This window comes from Vanacampus margaritifer, chromosome 12 (genome assembly GCF_051991255.1).
Source record: "Vanacampus margaritifer isolate UIUO_Vmar chromosome 12, RoL_Vmar_1.0, whole genome shotgun sequence".
Taxonomy (NCBI): Eukaryota; Metazoa; Chordata; class Actinopteri; order Syngnathiformes; family Syngnathidae; genus Vanacampus; species Vanacampus margaritifer.
The window spans coordinates 14,432,834-14,448,451 of record NC_135443.1 but is presented as its reverse complement, the minus strand read 5'-3'; the positions used below and the strand labels follow the sequence as shown (position 1 = coordinate 14,448,451).

The window sequence follows — 15,618 nt, the reverse complement described above, 5'->3', positions numbered from 1 at the left end:
ATGTTATGATCACTGACTTCTGCTTTGGGTGAGGCTATACAATAAAGATCCATTCATTTACTGCCTCCTGCTAGTTAGTGTGCATGCTGCTGATTGCAAAAATCTGCCATGGTATGGTAAAAAAATTAAAAAACAATTTCTTACATGAATAGTACATTTTTGGCAAATGTCTCTCCAAGCAATTCTTTCTCAATGCAGTCGTTATGTAGAACTGCTCATGGCGCTTTTACTTTGTTCATTTCAGTTTTGGCAGTTTGGCGAGTGGATGGATGTAGTGGTGGATGACCTTTTACCCACCCGAGATGGGAAGCTGCTGTTTGTTCACTCGGCCGAGGGCTCCGAGTTTTGGAGTGCACTGCTGGAAAAGGCCTACGCCAAGTACAGATTCTTTCTATATCAACAATTCAAAAAAACGTACAACAGTCGTTTGAACGTGACTCTGTTTTTGTCATCTGTATCTGACAGAGCATGTGGCTGCTACGAGGCTTTGTCGGGTGGAAACACAATCGAGGGTTTTGAGGATTTCACTGGGGGGATTGCCGAAATCTACTCTTTGGACAAGCCTCCGTCTCAGCTCTTCCAAATTCTACGGCGGGCGCTGAAGCTAGGCTCCCTGCTGGGCTGCTCTATCGATGTAATTTGATTTGTGTGGATTTGCCTTTTTACCAACAAACATACTGATATATACTATTTATCCAAGCATTTTCAACTACTTTCAGATCACCAGTGCCTATGAGAGAGAGGCTGTCACAAATTTCAAACTTGTTAAAGGACATGCATATTCAGTGACTGGTGCAGAAGAGGTACAGTATACCACACTTTAAACTATCAACAATCAAGGTATTCATATGGAAACTGCACTGTATCACGCTAAGTGAAGAATCCAAACTGAGTAATGCCAAATTTTGCAACCGTTCTTTTTATATTGGATTTAAAGAGTACGTGTGCGCTAATATTGTCACCAATGAAGAGAGAGTGTTGCTCACGGTTCTAGGTTCACTTTCGGGGCAGGCTAGTTCCGCTGGTTCGCATCAGGAACCCATGGGGGCAGGTGGAGTGGACCGGGCCTTGGAGTGATGGGTAGGAAAATCTTTTCTTAATGCAAATATGCGAGGGGGTAAAAAAATGGATTTTCCCACAAGAATGATTGTTTATCACATTTAGATCCACTGAATGGAACTATGTCAGTGAAGAAGACAAATCCAAACTTAACCATGTAGCTGAGGATGGAGAGTTCTGGTAAATATACAGTTTTATGCATTTTATTCAAGTAAAAAAAGAGAGATGGAATTGAAGAGAACTTGTTTGGTCTTACCAGGATGTCCTACTTGGACTTCATCAGACAGTTCACCATATTGGAGATTTGCAACTTGACCCCAGATACGCTCAAGAGTGACGACGTTGGCCACTGGAACCACTACCAGTTTGAAGGCATGTGGCGGGTCGGATCAACTGCAGGTGGCTGTCGCAATCACCCTGGTAAAGAAATCATGTGTAAATCTTTTACATTAGACAAGACACATTTGTATTTTTAGTTTTTTGCGGTTTTCTATCGTGGGGGGTTCTGGAACGTAAGTAACACTCACAATAAATGAGGGATTACTGTATCTGTATACAAACAATTAAAAAAATCTAATTTTCATAATCTCATCGTGTCATGTCATATTTAAATAAAGATTTTAGCATAGTTAAATATAATCTTCAATTAAATCTTTTTTTATTATTATTGTATTGACAACTTGATAACAACTTGATGACAACTTTGACATTCATAAATTGCATTCATTAATGTTTTGAAGTGGCAGAAGGCTTTTCGTTTAATGTGTTACACTTGTGTTTGCTCCAGCGACCTTTTCATCCAATCCTCAATTTGTGGTGCGTCTGGAAGATGTGGACGATGATCCTCTGGATGGGGAGGGTGGATGCACCTTTCTAGTGGGACTGATGCAAAAGGATGGACGCAGGAAGCGGAGGCTGGATCACGATCTTCAGACAATTGGCTTTGCTATCTATAAAGTATGACAATGATTTGTAACATAACATTTCGAGTGATTACTTTAACAATATTTCTTCTCTCCAGGTCCCAGATGAGGTAATGTATGCCTGACGCATTACACATAACATTCTAAACATGACAACATGCTGAAATCTGTCTTGTGCTCATAGTCTAATGAATCATTAAAACAATTGTGTCAATGTCATTGAGAAGTACAACGGTCGTAGCAATGTTCACCTGGGCCCGGATGTCCTGCTGCGTCAGAGAGCTGTGGCCATGAGTAGCACCTTCATCAACACCCGAGAAGTTTGCAATCGCTTTACACTTCCTCCAGGCGAATATGCCATCGTACCCTCAACTTTCCATCCTCACAAGAATGCCAACTTTGTTCTCAGAGTGTTCTCTGAGAAACAAGCTTCTACCAGGTAACTGAAATATCAGCACTTTGTGTTACACTGCCATCTGGCGGACACAAGTCCAAAGGCTCAATTTAAGGATATGGGCATCTTTGAATTGTCGTGGCAACCCAACATCAGCCCAAAAATTATTATTATTATTTTGAATCTTTCTGGGCCTTATGTTTGCAATGTTTGAGGTGTAGCCACATTTGTACGTAAATAGTTGACTTCCTCTAATGCAGAAAAAAAAACAAATACAGTACTGCAAATGTATGTATGAAAAAACACTCAACCAAAAAACAGCCAAATGAAAAGCAGTAAGTTCTGCGGTAACTGAGTGTGCCTTCGTGACGACGTATTCTAACACCACTGCGCAATGTACAGTATTGTAGTTCAACATGCATCAATTCTAACCTTGAAACTGTCAGAACCAATTTAAACAAAGGACTTCCTGTATGGCTTGTTAAACAAGATAATTCACATGAGGACTATTTGGTTCACTTCTACATTGCCAACAGGACCCACACATCACTACAGAGGCTACTGAGTGCACTACAGGCACATATCTGTAAATTACATTTGACAACACTAAGGGGAGCCCTGCAGCACAAGAAAATAAAATCAATATTCCTTAACTCATTCACTGCCATTGACAGTTATAAATGTCAAAAAAACATTTTAACTATTTCTATTAGTTTAACTTTTTTTCTACTTTTGTTAACAAGAGTATGAAAACCTAGATTTTTTTTCATTGTACATTTAGAACAGAAATAAAATTTGTGATTAATTGTCTGTTAACTATTGAAGTCATGCGATTAATTACGTTTTTTTTTTTTTTAAATCGCCTGACAAGATGATTATTAAAAATTAGGGACATCAGGTGATTACATTTTTTAATTGTAATTAATCGCATGACTTCACTAGTTAACTCACGATTAATCACAAATTGTATATCTGTTCTAAATGTACATTTTTTTTCTCTAGGTTTTCATACTCTTGTTAACAAAAAGGGGGGGGGAGACAAATAGAAATAGTTCAAATGAATTTTTGACGTTTATAGTCGTCAATGGCAGTGAATGAGTTAACTTCATTTTGAAGATGCGTTCTGTATGCCTAGGCTTAGTAGGCTCTATATAACAAAAATGGAAAACGTGCTTATCATCTCCATTTCCATTACAGTCCACTGGAAGAGGACATTGATGCTGAACCTGAGGAGGTAAGCAAAGCTTCCTTGTTTGCCAATGTAGAACACTGATGCCTCCTGGAGCTTTTGAACAGAATGTCATCATGGAGTCAAAACAATCAGTTACATGTGTTTGAACCTGCATCTCAATTGACAATCGGCTTCCATGTTTCTTGTGTCTTGCCATAGCAAGAGGAGTTATCAGAAAGTGATGTGGATCCTCACTTCAAATATCTCTTCAAGCAGATTGCTGGCAGGGTCGGTAACATGTTAATTGAAACCGAATCAGCTTTAAACTGGATCAATTGAAATGACATGCGTTTTTTTTTTAACAGGACACAGAGGTTTCAGTCTTTGAATTGGTCAAAATTCTGAACAATGTGGTTTCACGTAGTAAGTAAAGACAACCGCCTCATTAATTGACGTGTAGCTTTTTCACATTTTAATGGTTGGAGAGTTAGAAGCTTCTTGTAACTTTCTTACAGGGTCTGACATCAGGACAGATGGCTTCAGCCTTGAGACAGGCCGTCTTATTATCAGTTTACTGGATGTATCCTCTTTTAGAAATATAGCTCGCAATGTTTTGAATAACATTTTAACTACAGAAGGAATGGGCACAGGTTCCAGTGCCATAATCTCTAAATGGCACAATACCAATATTGATATTAGCATTAGGGATGTACCTGTCAGATACTTGCTAATGTGATACCTGCTAATGCGAGGGCAGCCAAATCCAACAGACTGTAATCCGTCACTGTGAGTTTGATGTCATCCAAATGCACCATCTGCACAAACAACACAAACACATTCAAAATCCACACTTAAATATGAAATACAGCAAAAGCTTAGACAATTAAATAAAAGATTGATAGATGACAAATAAATAGTCATTTCATTTCAGATATCTGATGTGTCATTTTAAATATGAAGAGCTTTATAAATACCTTAACATTCTACAGAAGGATGAAAGCTCCATGTTGGGGCTGTTGGAATTCCATCAACTTTGGAGCAAAATCCAGAAATACTTGGTAAAATTGTCACTCGCCTTCTTTGCTGTCATTTGGTGGAACATGCCTGATGACTCACGGTTTGCTTTCTTTAGGATATCTTTAGAAAACACGACCAAGACAACTCTGGCACCATGAGCTCCCATGAGATGAGAGGTGCTGCCATTGAAGCAGGTAACACATTTGACAAGTAAGACAACCTCAAAGTGGAAACAAATAAAGAGGAGCACTGAAAGAAGCAATCGAAGAAGCTAGGCTAACTGTTAGCCTAGCTTCTTCTAGGGGGGGATACTACTTACCCCACACCACAGGATAATCAGTCCAATAATCATTGAAAGGAGGGAATCGGGCTCAAATTAGCAGCATGTGTGTAGACCACTTAAACAACTACATTAGATGCAACACCGGTAATCAACAATACGATGATAATAATAATGAACAAATAATACATCATTGAGTGGGCCTGGACCAAATGGTTCGTTAATTGTGTTACCACAGGTGTTTGTTTGTTTTTTAATCTCCTGGTGTGTTGTTTGATTAGATGCACATGTGTGTACTGTATTGTATATCATGGATTGGCCTATATTGTTGGCATACGGCTTGAGTAGATCTAATCTGTCCATGTTGCAGTTGCACTGGCTGCGATTCAATTCATATCTGAGTCTGACAGTAATCCACAATTGAAAGAGGCCTAATTCCAATCGGATATCCGATTCCATGTTTGTCTTGAAACACAATGATGCATATCCAAACTGTGCAAACAAAGATACAGCAACAACAACAACTTTAAATACTTGTAGGTTCTGTATTTGAAAAAAAACGGCAATGAGGTAGTGGCCATCGCTGCTCCGCAACTGCACTGGATAAGCAAACATACACCCATGATACACTCCCTAAGTGAGTTTTTTTTATGGGTGTGAGTATGATGCACTTGTGATACTCTCACTCTCATTGACTGAGTGAGTGTATCATGGGTGTAAGTTTGTAATTAACTGCATCTTGGAATGTCTCCAAATGTCAATATTCAATAAAGATCTTGAGAAAAGTGATCTTGACAAGTCAAATCATAGCCAATAATAATAATAATCATAATAATGCATTGTAACAATCATGGTGGGCAAGATCACAGTCGACATTACAAAGTTTGTAATTTCCTTATTGTGCAAGATATCTCAGTAATTTTGGTGTCTTTTTAAAGAGTTTTCAAAGCCTGTCTCAGTGGGAAAAGTTTTTTTTTTAATTCAGAGCAACTTGAACAATTTTTTCACATACCTAAACCTTATATAAATCCAATTGAAATACACAACTTGGACATCTGACTTTATATATATATAAACTTTTCCCACTGAGACAGGCTTAGAAAACTCTTTAAAATGACACAAAAATGACTGAGATATCTTGCGCAATAAGGAAATTACAAACTTTGTAGTGTCGACTGTGATGTTTCCCACCATAATTGGCACAATGCATTATTATGATTATTATTATTGGCTATGGTTTGACTTGGCAAGATCACTTTTCTCAAGATCTTTTACAGTAACCCTATTTTTCCCATTTGAAATACAGAAACCGGTTTGCCTCTGTTACAAAAATATACCAAGGTATGAGACATTCTTGGACATTTTGACTGACTTCAAAAGGTGCCACACACCCTTTTTATTGTGTTAGTGGAGGATGGTAGCCAAGCTATTTTAGATGGGCTCAGCTAACCCGACTCATTTGTGCTGCTGAGCAGTTAACAGTAAACTGGATAAACCGGTCGGACGGGGGTGGAGCATGTCAGCTTCATTCACTCGCCACAAGATCAAACCAACCATGGGAGAGGCTGTGAAACTTAACTCGGGTTTTTACACGACACCCTGTAGGATCTGAAGTAATCCACAAGCACTGACAATGACCTCAGCAGCTTTAAAAAATAATGACAAGTGATTGGTTGTCTTCCACAGGTTTTCACATCAACAGCGCTGTACTGCAGGCCATTGTCGATCGCTATGCTGATGCTCACTATGCAATCGACTTTGACAACTTTGTTGGCTGTCTCATTAAAGTGGAATTGCTCTTCAGTAAGCATGCAAAAACACACTTGATATTGGTCTTCATCAAAGTTACATAGTACAGCAGGTTCATCATCTGCATTTTTTGTTCTTCTTGTTTTCAATCAGAAATGTTTAAGGCTCTAGATTTAGCTGACTCAGGGAAAATTGAGCTGGATATACAGCAGGTACCTGTATGCACAGTCTGCTAGTTGCTTGTCATGCTGTATATTTTGTTGTATAAATTATTTTCTCTTTAATTCTTATTCTTTTACAGTGGCTGTGCCTGGCAATCTGCTAGCTGGGGGGACCACACAAACAAGGAACATTTTGTTAAAATTGATGGCATTGGGACTATCAATAATTTTTTTTTTTTAAATAAAGTTTTTGAGGACTGGTATGGGAAAGAGATGATTGTTTATTATATGTTTGGTAAAGCATTCAACAAAATACATTATTATTCACTACTACTTGTAATCCTATTAGCCCAGGGGTCTGCAACCTGCGGCTCTGGAGCCACATATGGCTTCTTGTGGATCTCTGAAAAAGCAGAAAACTGCCATAAAATTTCCATGAAATTGCCAAAAATGAATTGAAAAGTTTAAAATTTTAAAAAGATTATTAAAATTGCCACAAAAAAGTCCGACATTTTATTTAAGAAAAGGCAGGAAAGGACACGTTTAAAAAGTAAATATGAAATTAACAAAAACAAAAGAAGAAATTATTCAGAAAATTACCATAAAATGTCAGCAAAATTGTAAAAAAAAAAAAAAGACAGAAAATTGATTTAATTTAAGAAAAGGCAGTAAAGAAAATGTTCAAAAAGTAGCCATAAAAAGTCCCAAAACAAAAGTAAAAATTCCGAAAATTACCATGTCCACAAAATTACCAAAAAATGTTAGAAAATTGAGAGCAGAAAGGTAGAAAAACGTCAGAAAACAGCCATAGAATGTCCAAAAAAGGAAGAGGCAGAAAATAAGCATATGTACATAAAATTGCCAAAATGACAGAAATTTGACAGAAAGGCAGACAAGTCTGAAAATGAAATGAAAAGTATGAAAAATTACCCCCCCAAAAAATCCCAAAAGGGAAGAAGAAAAGTAGAAGGAAACAAATGTGTACGCATTGGATGCTATTCAATTGCTAATTAGCTCTTGGGCCCTCAGTACATTCGACTAACACTAACACACTATTTCCTTCATCACAATCTTCAAATATTTTGCGGCACCAGAAACATTTTTGCTTATTTATTCGGCCTAAAATGGCTCTTTTGACAGGAAAGGTCGCTGACCTCTGCACTAGCCATATTAACGTGACGTCTGAAATAAAATCAGAGTCAATATCATTGACATACCACCATGAAGCTATGCCACCAACGTGTTTTAAATGTATAAATTAAGGGCCGGAAAGAGACCACCACTCCATAGTACCGCTGACTGAAGGTTCCTACAAATGTTTCCATGCTACAGTCTTACAAATGCTATGATTAGCTCAACACTAAAACAGGTGACACACAGGGCCTCGAGGCATGAAAAACAAGGGCGTGACCAAACCTGAGCTCCCACTATTGTGTATAAACACACCTCAGACACCCGCAGTCACTTGGCAGACATTTTAGGCACCTGAGAAGACATCGAAAATGAGCGGCATTGTCAAGAAGCTTCAGCACAACCGAGACAAATTGAATGGCATTGGAACCAATGCTCAGGCGGTGCCATACTTAAACCAGGACTACAAGTCACTGAAGCAAAGCTGCCTGGAGAGAAGACGCCTATTTGAGGATGAAAGCTTTGAGCCGCTTCCTGCATCTTTGGGATTCAATGAACTTGGACCCGGTTCCTATAAAGTCCGGGGCATCAGGTGGTTGAGACCTTCGGTGGGTACAGCGGTGTTGATGCAAACAATTGCTTGTGGTGGCTTCACAGTCTGTCTGATTTTAAGGGAGACACATAGCATTTAAATTAAATACATACAGTCTTTATTCATTTATTACTTTTTTCCCATTGCTCGTTAGTTTTTTTTGTGTGTGTGTGTGTTTTCACCTGTGCTTGTCAAGCTGTCCTCTCATGTCTTGTCTTGTCCAGGTGTTTGTTGTCATCTCGTCAGTCTCCCTAGTTTCTGTTAGCCCTTGTCGGTCCATTGTGTTCATTTAGCAATTTTATTTTATCCCAAGTGCCTTTATGTATTTGAAAGTACTTTGTTTTTGAGACCAGTCCTGCATTTGGGTCCTCAAACATGCTAACTGGTGACACGTACCTAACTCTGCACTGCAATATTACTGCCAAAATCTGACATGAGGCAGAAGTAAGTGTGTCTTTTTAAAAAGGGACTTAATTATTTCCTCAATGTCTCAACTCAAAATTACTTTGTGCTGTATCATACTACGCTTGTTTACAATAAACATTTTCTTTTTCTTAGGACATTGTATCCAATCCACAATTCATTCAGAAAGATGCTACCAGGACTGATATCTGTCAGGGAGCACTTGGTGAGACATGTACACACGCTCACCCAACATTCCTTTAGCCATACTTTGCATGCTTTAAAATGATGGGTTGTCCTCCTCCGAATCTATATAATTAACAAATAATCCTGCTTGGATTAATCTCAAAACAACAACAATGCCTTTAGCTAGTAAACGCCTGTGTACGCATACCGGCAGTCTTTGTACAAAATATGTCGAGCCGGCTTGTTGTCAAACATCTCCCTGTCTACACTCTGTGTGGAACAATGCAAACGTGGGTGGGGATAAGTGGCGAGTGCTTTAATGTGAAAGGCAAGACAGTTACTGGGGTTTAACTAAGACATATGTATGTGTGTATATATACTGTATTTTAAAACGATCAACTTTGTGGTCAGGTGACTGCTGGCTCCTGGCGGCTATTGCCTCATTGACGCTCAACAAGCAGATTTTGGCCCGCGTTGTACCGCATGACCAAAGTTTTGAAGAGGACTATGCTGGAATATTTCATTTTGAGGTATATCCATACACTGTACTGTGTGCGCGCACACACACACACACACACCGTGCCTTCAAATGTGTACTAAAGAGCTGGATGAAAGAACAATCTCAAGAGTCTGTTCAGGGCAGGTGAGCCTGTTTTTCTACCTTAGGCGGCAAGCCCAAACTATATCCAATTGGCGTGGTATGAACGGGACTACCCAAAATATGCCCTAATTTCACATACCTGGATTGACAGAAAATTCGTGACCCTACAATACTGTAGGCCTATAACCTGACCAAGGAGATAAACTGGATTAGACCAGACTAAACCATAACTTTGGTGTAAGAACTCCAGGGTACGATCTGAACTAGACCAGAAGACCACCCAAGGGAATGAAAAAGAACCAAGCTCGACTATACGAATGAACTAACAGGCAAGCAGCTACACCACGTCCTCTTGAATTTTTCAGTTCTGGCAGTTTGGCGACTGGGTGGATGTGGTGGTTGACGACCGCTTGCCCACCAGAGATGGAGAACTTCTGTTTGTCCACTCAGCAGATGGATCTGAGTTTTGGAGTGCCCTGCTGGAGAAGGCCTACGCCAAGTATAACTCAAACGCCCGATTTCTTATTTGTTTCGGGTTTACTTATGGTTCTGACTTTTCCGGCTGCAGGTTAAATGGATGTTACGAGGCGCTCTCTGGAGGAACCACCACTGAAGGGTTCGAGGACTTCACTGGAGGCATTGCTGAGAGACATGATCTATCCAGCCCCGATCCGCACCTCTACAATATCATAAGGAAGGCCCTTGAGAGAGGTTCCCTTCTGGGATGCTCCATTAATGTCAGTTTGAGCTTTTTGCTGTACTCGGACATCATTAACATAGGTCACTGCTCTTATTGTTTACGCTTCTATCCATCACAGATCACCAGTGCAGCCGATTCGGAAGCTGTCACATATCGCAAGTTGGTGAAGGGCCACGCCTACTCTGTGACAGGAGCTGAGCAGGTAAACTCACAGCTGAGTAGGATTGGTGACGCGTAAGACATCAGAGGCAACACAAGTTGATCAAATAGCAAACACAACTGACAAGATGTTACATTTTGATATTAAAATGGAGTAAAGTGCACCTTATGTGTCAGGTGGAGTACAAAGGAAGCGGGGAAAAGCTGATCAGAATCCGTAATCCATGGGGTCAGGTGGAATGGAATGGAGACTGGAGTGACAAGTGAGTAAACGGTGGCTGACTAAAACCTGTTAAATACACAATATTAGACGCATGAGAACTTGAACGCTGGTAAATATTCATGTAAATTGTATTTCTCCGATAAACAATATGTAGCAAGAAAAACAAAAGGCCTGGTAGAAAAATGTTTACATACAGTAGGTGCAGCAAACCCTACAGTAAATCGTGGGATGTCGAGTTGTCCAATTAACTTCCCTGAATAAATTAAGGTTGAGTAAAATCAAATGTATAAAAAAAAACTATTTGGCAAGTATATCTAGGAAGGAACTAGGGTTATAATAGTTTGGGATTTTTTCATTCGATTTAGCTTGTATTTGTTTGTTTATTTATTTATTTTTAAATCAGTTTCAATTCATTTTTTTAGAGCATGTTTTTTATTTTTTCAAAAATGCTTCACTTTAGATTCTGTTTGTTTGTTTTAGTTTTTTAATATGTGAAGTATTTGTAGAATGCAGGATAAAAAAAACCAAACTGAATATTGTGTTATAAAGTACAGAAAACTACAATTCTCTTCTGTAAGGATATACTGCAATACCAAAATAAATACATTTAAAATGAACCCCCGAAAGCCCATGTATGATATTAATTGACAAAGACGAAAAATGACATTTTCACTATAATTTTAATTAGTTTTCTTCTTTTCTTTTTCTTTTTTTAAGCATTTTCGTTTATTTAATTTTGCTAACAATTTTTTTTTCCCATTAGTTTTCGTTAACTATAATAACCTTTTGTAGGAACTTCTGCTTCTTGTTGGGTGAACTCTTGAATCTATACTTTGAATGGATGTTAAGAATGAACATGATGCTACTGTCCAGTGGAAGAAAAAAAAATTCTCCCCCAAAAATGAGATTTTTATTGCTATTTTTCTAGTTCCTCTACGTGGAGATATGTAAGTGATGATGACCGCCAGAGGCTGAAAAACCGCAGAGAAGATGGGGAGTTCTGGTAATTGATCAGTCACATACATTACACTCACTGACATGAGAAATGTATCTATTCTCAATATCTTATGCAGGTGGACCTGAATGTTCATTCTTTCACTAAGATTACTTTTTTTGTGCTTGTCTTCTGACTGCTTTTCTAACAGGATGTCATTTTCTGATTTCCTGAGAGAGTTTTCCAGCCTGGAGATCTGCAACCTCACACCTGATGCCCTAACATCAGAGTACAGGAAGTGGGCGGAGACAGAGTTTGAAGAAACGTGGAGAATCGGAGTTTCTGCCGGTGGCTGCAGGAACTTTCCAAGTACTTGACTTAACTTCTACAATGTTCTTTTTCCTGATTTTTGTTTCACAAACAGGAAAAGTATATATTTTTGCTCGCTGCTGCTAAAATTCTGTTGATCCTGTTTGCTTAGATACCTTCTGGACAAATCCTCAGTTTGTCATCAAACTGGACCAGGTGGATGATGACCCCTATGATGGAGAGGACGGCTGCACGTTCATCATCGGATTGATGCAGAAGGACAAGCGCCGCAGGAGAAAAATGGGGGAGGACATGGAGACTATTGGCTTCCTCATGTATGAGGTGAATGACAAAAGTCCAAATAAACTACAGACACTACAAGTCATTAACTCTTTTCTTATCGTGGATTTGTTTTTGTTTTTTTCCAGCTGCCTGAAGAGGTATGAGCACAAGAAGTAGCTGCGTCAACATTTGTATTATGTTACATTTTCACAAGACAACGGATAGACCCATCCTCGTGACCTCTATGTCAATTTATAGTACTCTGGCTCCAGGCAAGTGCACCTGAAGAGAAATTTCTTCTTGAGAAACAGCTCGGCTGCGCGCTCTGAGACCTTCATCAATCTTCGAGAGGTGTCCAGCCGTCAACATCTGCCGCCTGGGGAATATCTCATCGTTCCCTCCACCTTTGAGCCCAACAAGAACGGAGACTTCTATATACGGGTGTTCTCCGAGAAACCGGCACATTTTCAGTATGTACAATTAAGACGCCATTTTGAAAAACGTGTCACATCATATGGAAGGGTAAAGCAAAATGTTTTTTGCTTGCCTATAGGGAGATTGATGATCCAGTTGACTGCCATGTTGAACAGGTAAAACCATTTTTTTTGTGGGGGGGGGGGGGGGGGGCATTTCAACCATTAATTTCTACTATTGGTAATCTTTAGATTGACATCGATGAAGGCGATATTGATGACAGATTCAAGAGACTGTTTGGACAGCTGGCCGGACATGTGAGTCATCAGTACTTTTTTTTACTTACTTTTAGTTTTTTCTTGAAGTACTCGATAAGAATATTGATTTTTCTCTCACTGGATGTAAGCATTTTAATCTGACTTGTAGGATGTGGAAATTTCTGCATTTGAGCTGCAGAGAATCCTCAACAAAGTGGTGGTAAATCGTAAGGAAAAAAAAAAATTCTATAAACTGGTTCAATACGCACATTTCCATCAATCTGATGCACCAAAAACTTGATCCCTTTACCATTTTCAGGAAGTGACATCAAAACTGACGGCTTCAGCCTGACCACGTGCCGCAACATGATCAATCTGCTTGATGTATCCTTTCTGTTTAGCCATGTTTCCAAAAAGTTGTAAACTCTCTGCAACGATGCTTTCAGATATATAAATCCTATCGGGCTAGATCAATTAACTTTAACAATCTCTTCAAAGGAAGATGGAACCGGCAAACTAGGACTTGTGGAGTTTAAGATTCTGTGGACCAAGATTGAAAAGTTTTTGGTAACTCCACACTTTTCTTTTCTTTTTTCATGTTATCGCAATTCACTGGCCTCAGCATTACATACACCTCAAATAATAACTCTGCCTTTACAGAAATAATAATGATTTCGATGTAATTAGAGGTTAGAAATTCTGTGTGATGCAGTCCAGTTGTACACAACAAACAGTTACAAATCTTTCTGGGAGTGTCAGTGAGATGAGATCCAATACAATTTTGTGGTCTAATGTTGAGGCTGGAGAATAACTAGGTTATATATTTATCCTAGAATTGTGCTTGGAGATAACAAACTGTTTGATTCTACCCATTAGGCCATTTACAGAGAAAAAGATGCAGACAATAGTGGCTGCATGAGTTCATCTGAGATGCGGTCTGCAGTAGAAGTCGCTGGTGAGTCCATTGCAAATATAGGATGATGTTTTGAAGAACACACAGTATCAATAAATAGTCATATTTAGTTTTTAACTTGATTTAAAATTTGATGTTGCACTTTTGCAGGTTTCTCACTCAACAACCCACTGCACCAGATCATTGTTGCTCGCTACAGAGAACCAAGCTACTCCATAGACTTTGACAACTTTGTGTGCTGCCTAATCCGCCTAGAGTCACTTTTTAGTGAGTCGTATCCACGCAACATCTTTGTCTAAAACATTACAGTAGGCTATAAGAATATGCAGTATACACCCACTCCTGTAAACAGATAATAATTGCAACTTTCCTTACCAACAGATGCCTTCAAGGCAGTAGACAATGGTTCTGGTGTGATAAAGTTGAATTACACAGAGGTACGAGGCTCTCAGCGATGGTGGAGTGAGTATATGAAGATACAGTTGACAATAACACATTTTTTGTGCTTGTTTTTTTATTTTCTTCTCAGTGGCTGGAATTGTCCATGTTATAGAGGAGCTGCTCAGACTACTGAAAAGAAAGAACCAGCACTTAAAAGGGGGGGTTTGCAGTTTTAAATCCGCTAGCATGATTTGAACGTAGCTTTATCCACCAAGTAATGCACAGTATCAACGCAAGATGTTTGTGATCCGGTGACTTCAATTCTTGCTAAAGGCCAGTTGGTGGCATTACGTTTCCAGGCTATTTGTATATGTTTGTGGCACAAGGCGCTATTCTCACACATGGCCATCCCGAATGGCATGCAATTTTGAAAGTGCATTGTTATGATAGATAACAAAACGGCAGCACTGTTAACAAGCAGACGTTATCCACGGTTGCTGCATTGACATGACTTAATCATAATTATAATTTTGAATGTTTATTTTTGGGAATATACAATTAATTAAAAAAATCAAGACATGTTAAACTTAACTGTCGAGTAGCAATGTTGCTAATTCCCGACATCCCTTTTTTCTGCTAGACTTCTGCCCAGTTGTTATCAATTTTATACTGACAGTTTTAACACGTGACAAAAGTTTTACTGAAAACTTCCCCTTTCAATAAATATTTGCTTGGTTTGCATTACCCTTGGGATATGGTGTGTGACTTAATTGGTTTGAGAGAACATGATTTATAATTCTACAAAATACTTACTCTACCGCAACTATAATTGTGTGTACAATAAAGTTATTTTTGAGAGCTTCATGTATGACTCAGGTTATCATTGCAGTGACTTCACAAACTTTGGTCGCCCCCTGGAGACTAAATACAGAAATCAACTGAACCAACAAACATAACATTTTATATAAACTTTCATCCAATCACTTCCAAAAACCTTATTTTCGTGATTCATGTTGCAACTAGTGCTAAAGTAACTTACTTGATGTAACGTGTGGTGGTGTGAACTGAAGAGGTAGTTACCCCTGAACAGGTGGTGCTGTTGGACAGCAAAACGAGCCAAGACATGTAGAATTTTCCGCAGGTACTTATATGGAAATGACCATTTTTAGCAGACAAAAACAAACTAAACTGTACCACCCGTTACTTAGAAGGAAGTGAAGTGACAAGTGTAGTGAAAGTCAAGAAGCAACTTGCTGTCGTAACAAATTAAAGTGGCGCCATCGTGTGGCGTGGTACCGTACTACTACCACCATAAATGGCTGCTACATCTTGCAAGTTGTGAGTTAAGGTCTCCACTTGCGTACCATGTTCATAATGTTC

The 15,618-nt window shown here is 38.9% G+C and overlaps 3 protein-coding genes and 1 long non-coding RNA gene across 7 annotated transcripts in view; 2 read left to right on the top strand and 2 right to left on the bottom strand.

Moving 5' to 3' along the window:
* The window catches only part of LOC144061204 (calpain-1 catalytic subunit-like), a 27,084-nt gene extending 21,419 nt beyond the window's left edge, over window positions 1-5,665 (bottom strand). For 2 of the 3 annotated variants that reach the window (XM_077581425.1, XM_077581428.1), the window contains exons 1-4: window positions 4,287-5,665; window positions 1,851-2,009; window positions 1,316-1,476; window positions 987-1,067 (exon numbers count right to left, since the gene is read on the bottom strand). The gene's annotated coding sequence lies outside the window, so the exon portion shown is untranslated. The remainder of the gene's footprint in view (window positions 1-986; window positions 1,068-1,315; window positions 1,477-1,850; window positions 2,010-4,286) is intronic. The other variant, XM_077581427.1, reaches the window with a different exon arrangement.
* Window positions 1-7,024, top strand: part of LOC144061206 (calpain-1 catalytic subunit-like) — a 9,222-nt gene extending 2,198 nt beyond the window's left edge. Inside the window, exons 4-21 of the mRNA XM_077581431.1 lie at window positions 245-378; window positions 466-634; window positions 720-803; window positions 995-1,080; window positions 1,165-1,239; window positions 1,319-1,479; window positions 1,847-2,016; window positions 2,081-2,092; window positions 2,210-2,421; window positions 3,574-3,610; window positions 3,767-3,835; window positions 3,913-3,970; window positions 4,063-4,127; window positions 4,537-4,605; window positions 4,680-4,758; window positions 6,531-6,647; window positions 6,747-6,805; window positions 6,895-7,024. Coding sequence (XP_077437557.1) covers window positions 245-378; window positions 466-634; window positions 720-803; window positions 995-1,080; window positions 1,165-1,239; window positions 1,319-1,479; window positions 1,847-2,016; window positions 2,081-2,092; window positions 2,210-2,421; window positions 3,574-3,610; window positions 3,767-3,835; window positions 3,913-3,970; window positions 4,063-4,127; window positions 4,537-4,605; window positions 4,680-4,758; window positions 6,531-6,647; window positions 6,747-6,805; window positions 6,895-6,918 — 1,680 coding nt within the window. The 3' untranslated portion in view covers window positions 6,919-7,024. The remainder of the gene's footprint in view (window positions 1-244; window positions 379-465; window positions 635-719; window positions 804-994; window positions 1,081-1,164; window positions 1,240-1,318; window positions 1,480-1,846; window positions 2,017-2,080; window positions 2,093-2,209; window positions 2,422-3,573; window positions 3,611-3,766; window positions 3,836-3,912; window positions 3,971-4,062; window positions 4,128-4,536; window positions 4,606-4,679; window positions 4,759-6,530; window positions 6,648-6,746; window positions 6,806-6,894) is intronic.
* LOC144061207 (uncharacterized) lies at window positions 7,018-15,431 on the bottom strand. The gene is made up of 4 exons (XR_013296118.1): window positions 15,278-15,431; window positions 8,660-10,814; window positions 8,201-8,547; window positions 7,018-7,157 (listed from the first exon to the last, which is right to left on the bottom strand). It is a non-coding gene; the product is annotated as an uncharacterized LOC144061207 (long non-coding RNA).
* LOC144061203 (calpain-2 catalytic subunit-like) lies at window positions 8,126-15,102 on the top strand. Of its 2 annotated transcripts, XM_077581421.1 has the most exons (21): window positions 8,130-8,493; window positions 9,036-9,105; window positions 9,477-9,595; window positions 10,032-10,165; window positions 10,235-10,403; window positions 10,485-10,568; window positions 10,703-10,788; window positions 11,677-11,751; window positions 11,894-12,051; window positions 12,164-12,333; window positions 12,420-12,431; window positions 12,532-12,743; window positions 12,827-12,863; window positions 12,939-13,004; window positions 13,114-13,171; window positions 13,264-13,328; window positions 13,443-13,511; window positions 13,821-13,899; window positions 14,008-14,124; window positions 14,239-14,294; window positions 14,387-15,102. In XM_077581421.1, the coding sequence occupies exons 1-21, from the start codon at window positions 8,257-8,259 to the stop codon at window positions 14,408-14,410; spliced, it is 2,097 nt and encodes a 698-aa protein (XP_077437547.1). In that variant the 5' UTR covers window positions 8,130-8,256; the 3' UTR covers window positions 14,411-15,102. The 2 variants fall into 2 exon arrangements, with proteins under 2 accessions (XP_077437546.1, XP_077437547.1); XM_077581420.1 differs by having other exon boundaries at window positions 8,126-8,493; window positions 10,235-10,568.
* Window positions 15,432-15,618: the final 187 nt, after the last annotated feature.

What these genes read in the sequence shown, in the direction of transcription:
- LOC144061203 (XM_077581420.1), top strand. Translation starts at nt 8,257, where the DNA reads ATGAGCGGCATTGTCAAGAAGCTTCAGCACAACCGAGACAAATTGAAT. An exon ending in CTGGAGAAGGCCTACGCCAA is followed by an intron (nt 10,166 to 10,234) that starts GTATAACTCAAA and finishes TTCCGGCTGCAG; the next exon opens with GTTAAATGGATGTTACGAGG. An exon ending in CAACAAAGTGGTGGTAAATC is followed by an intron (nt 13,172 to 13,263) that starts GTAAGGAAAAAA and finishes TACCATTTTCAG; the next exon opens with GAAGTGACATCAAAACTGAC.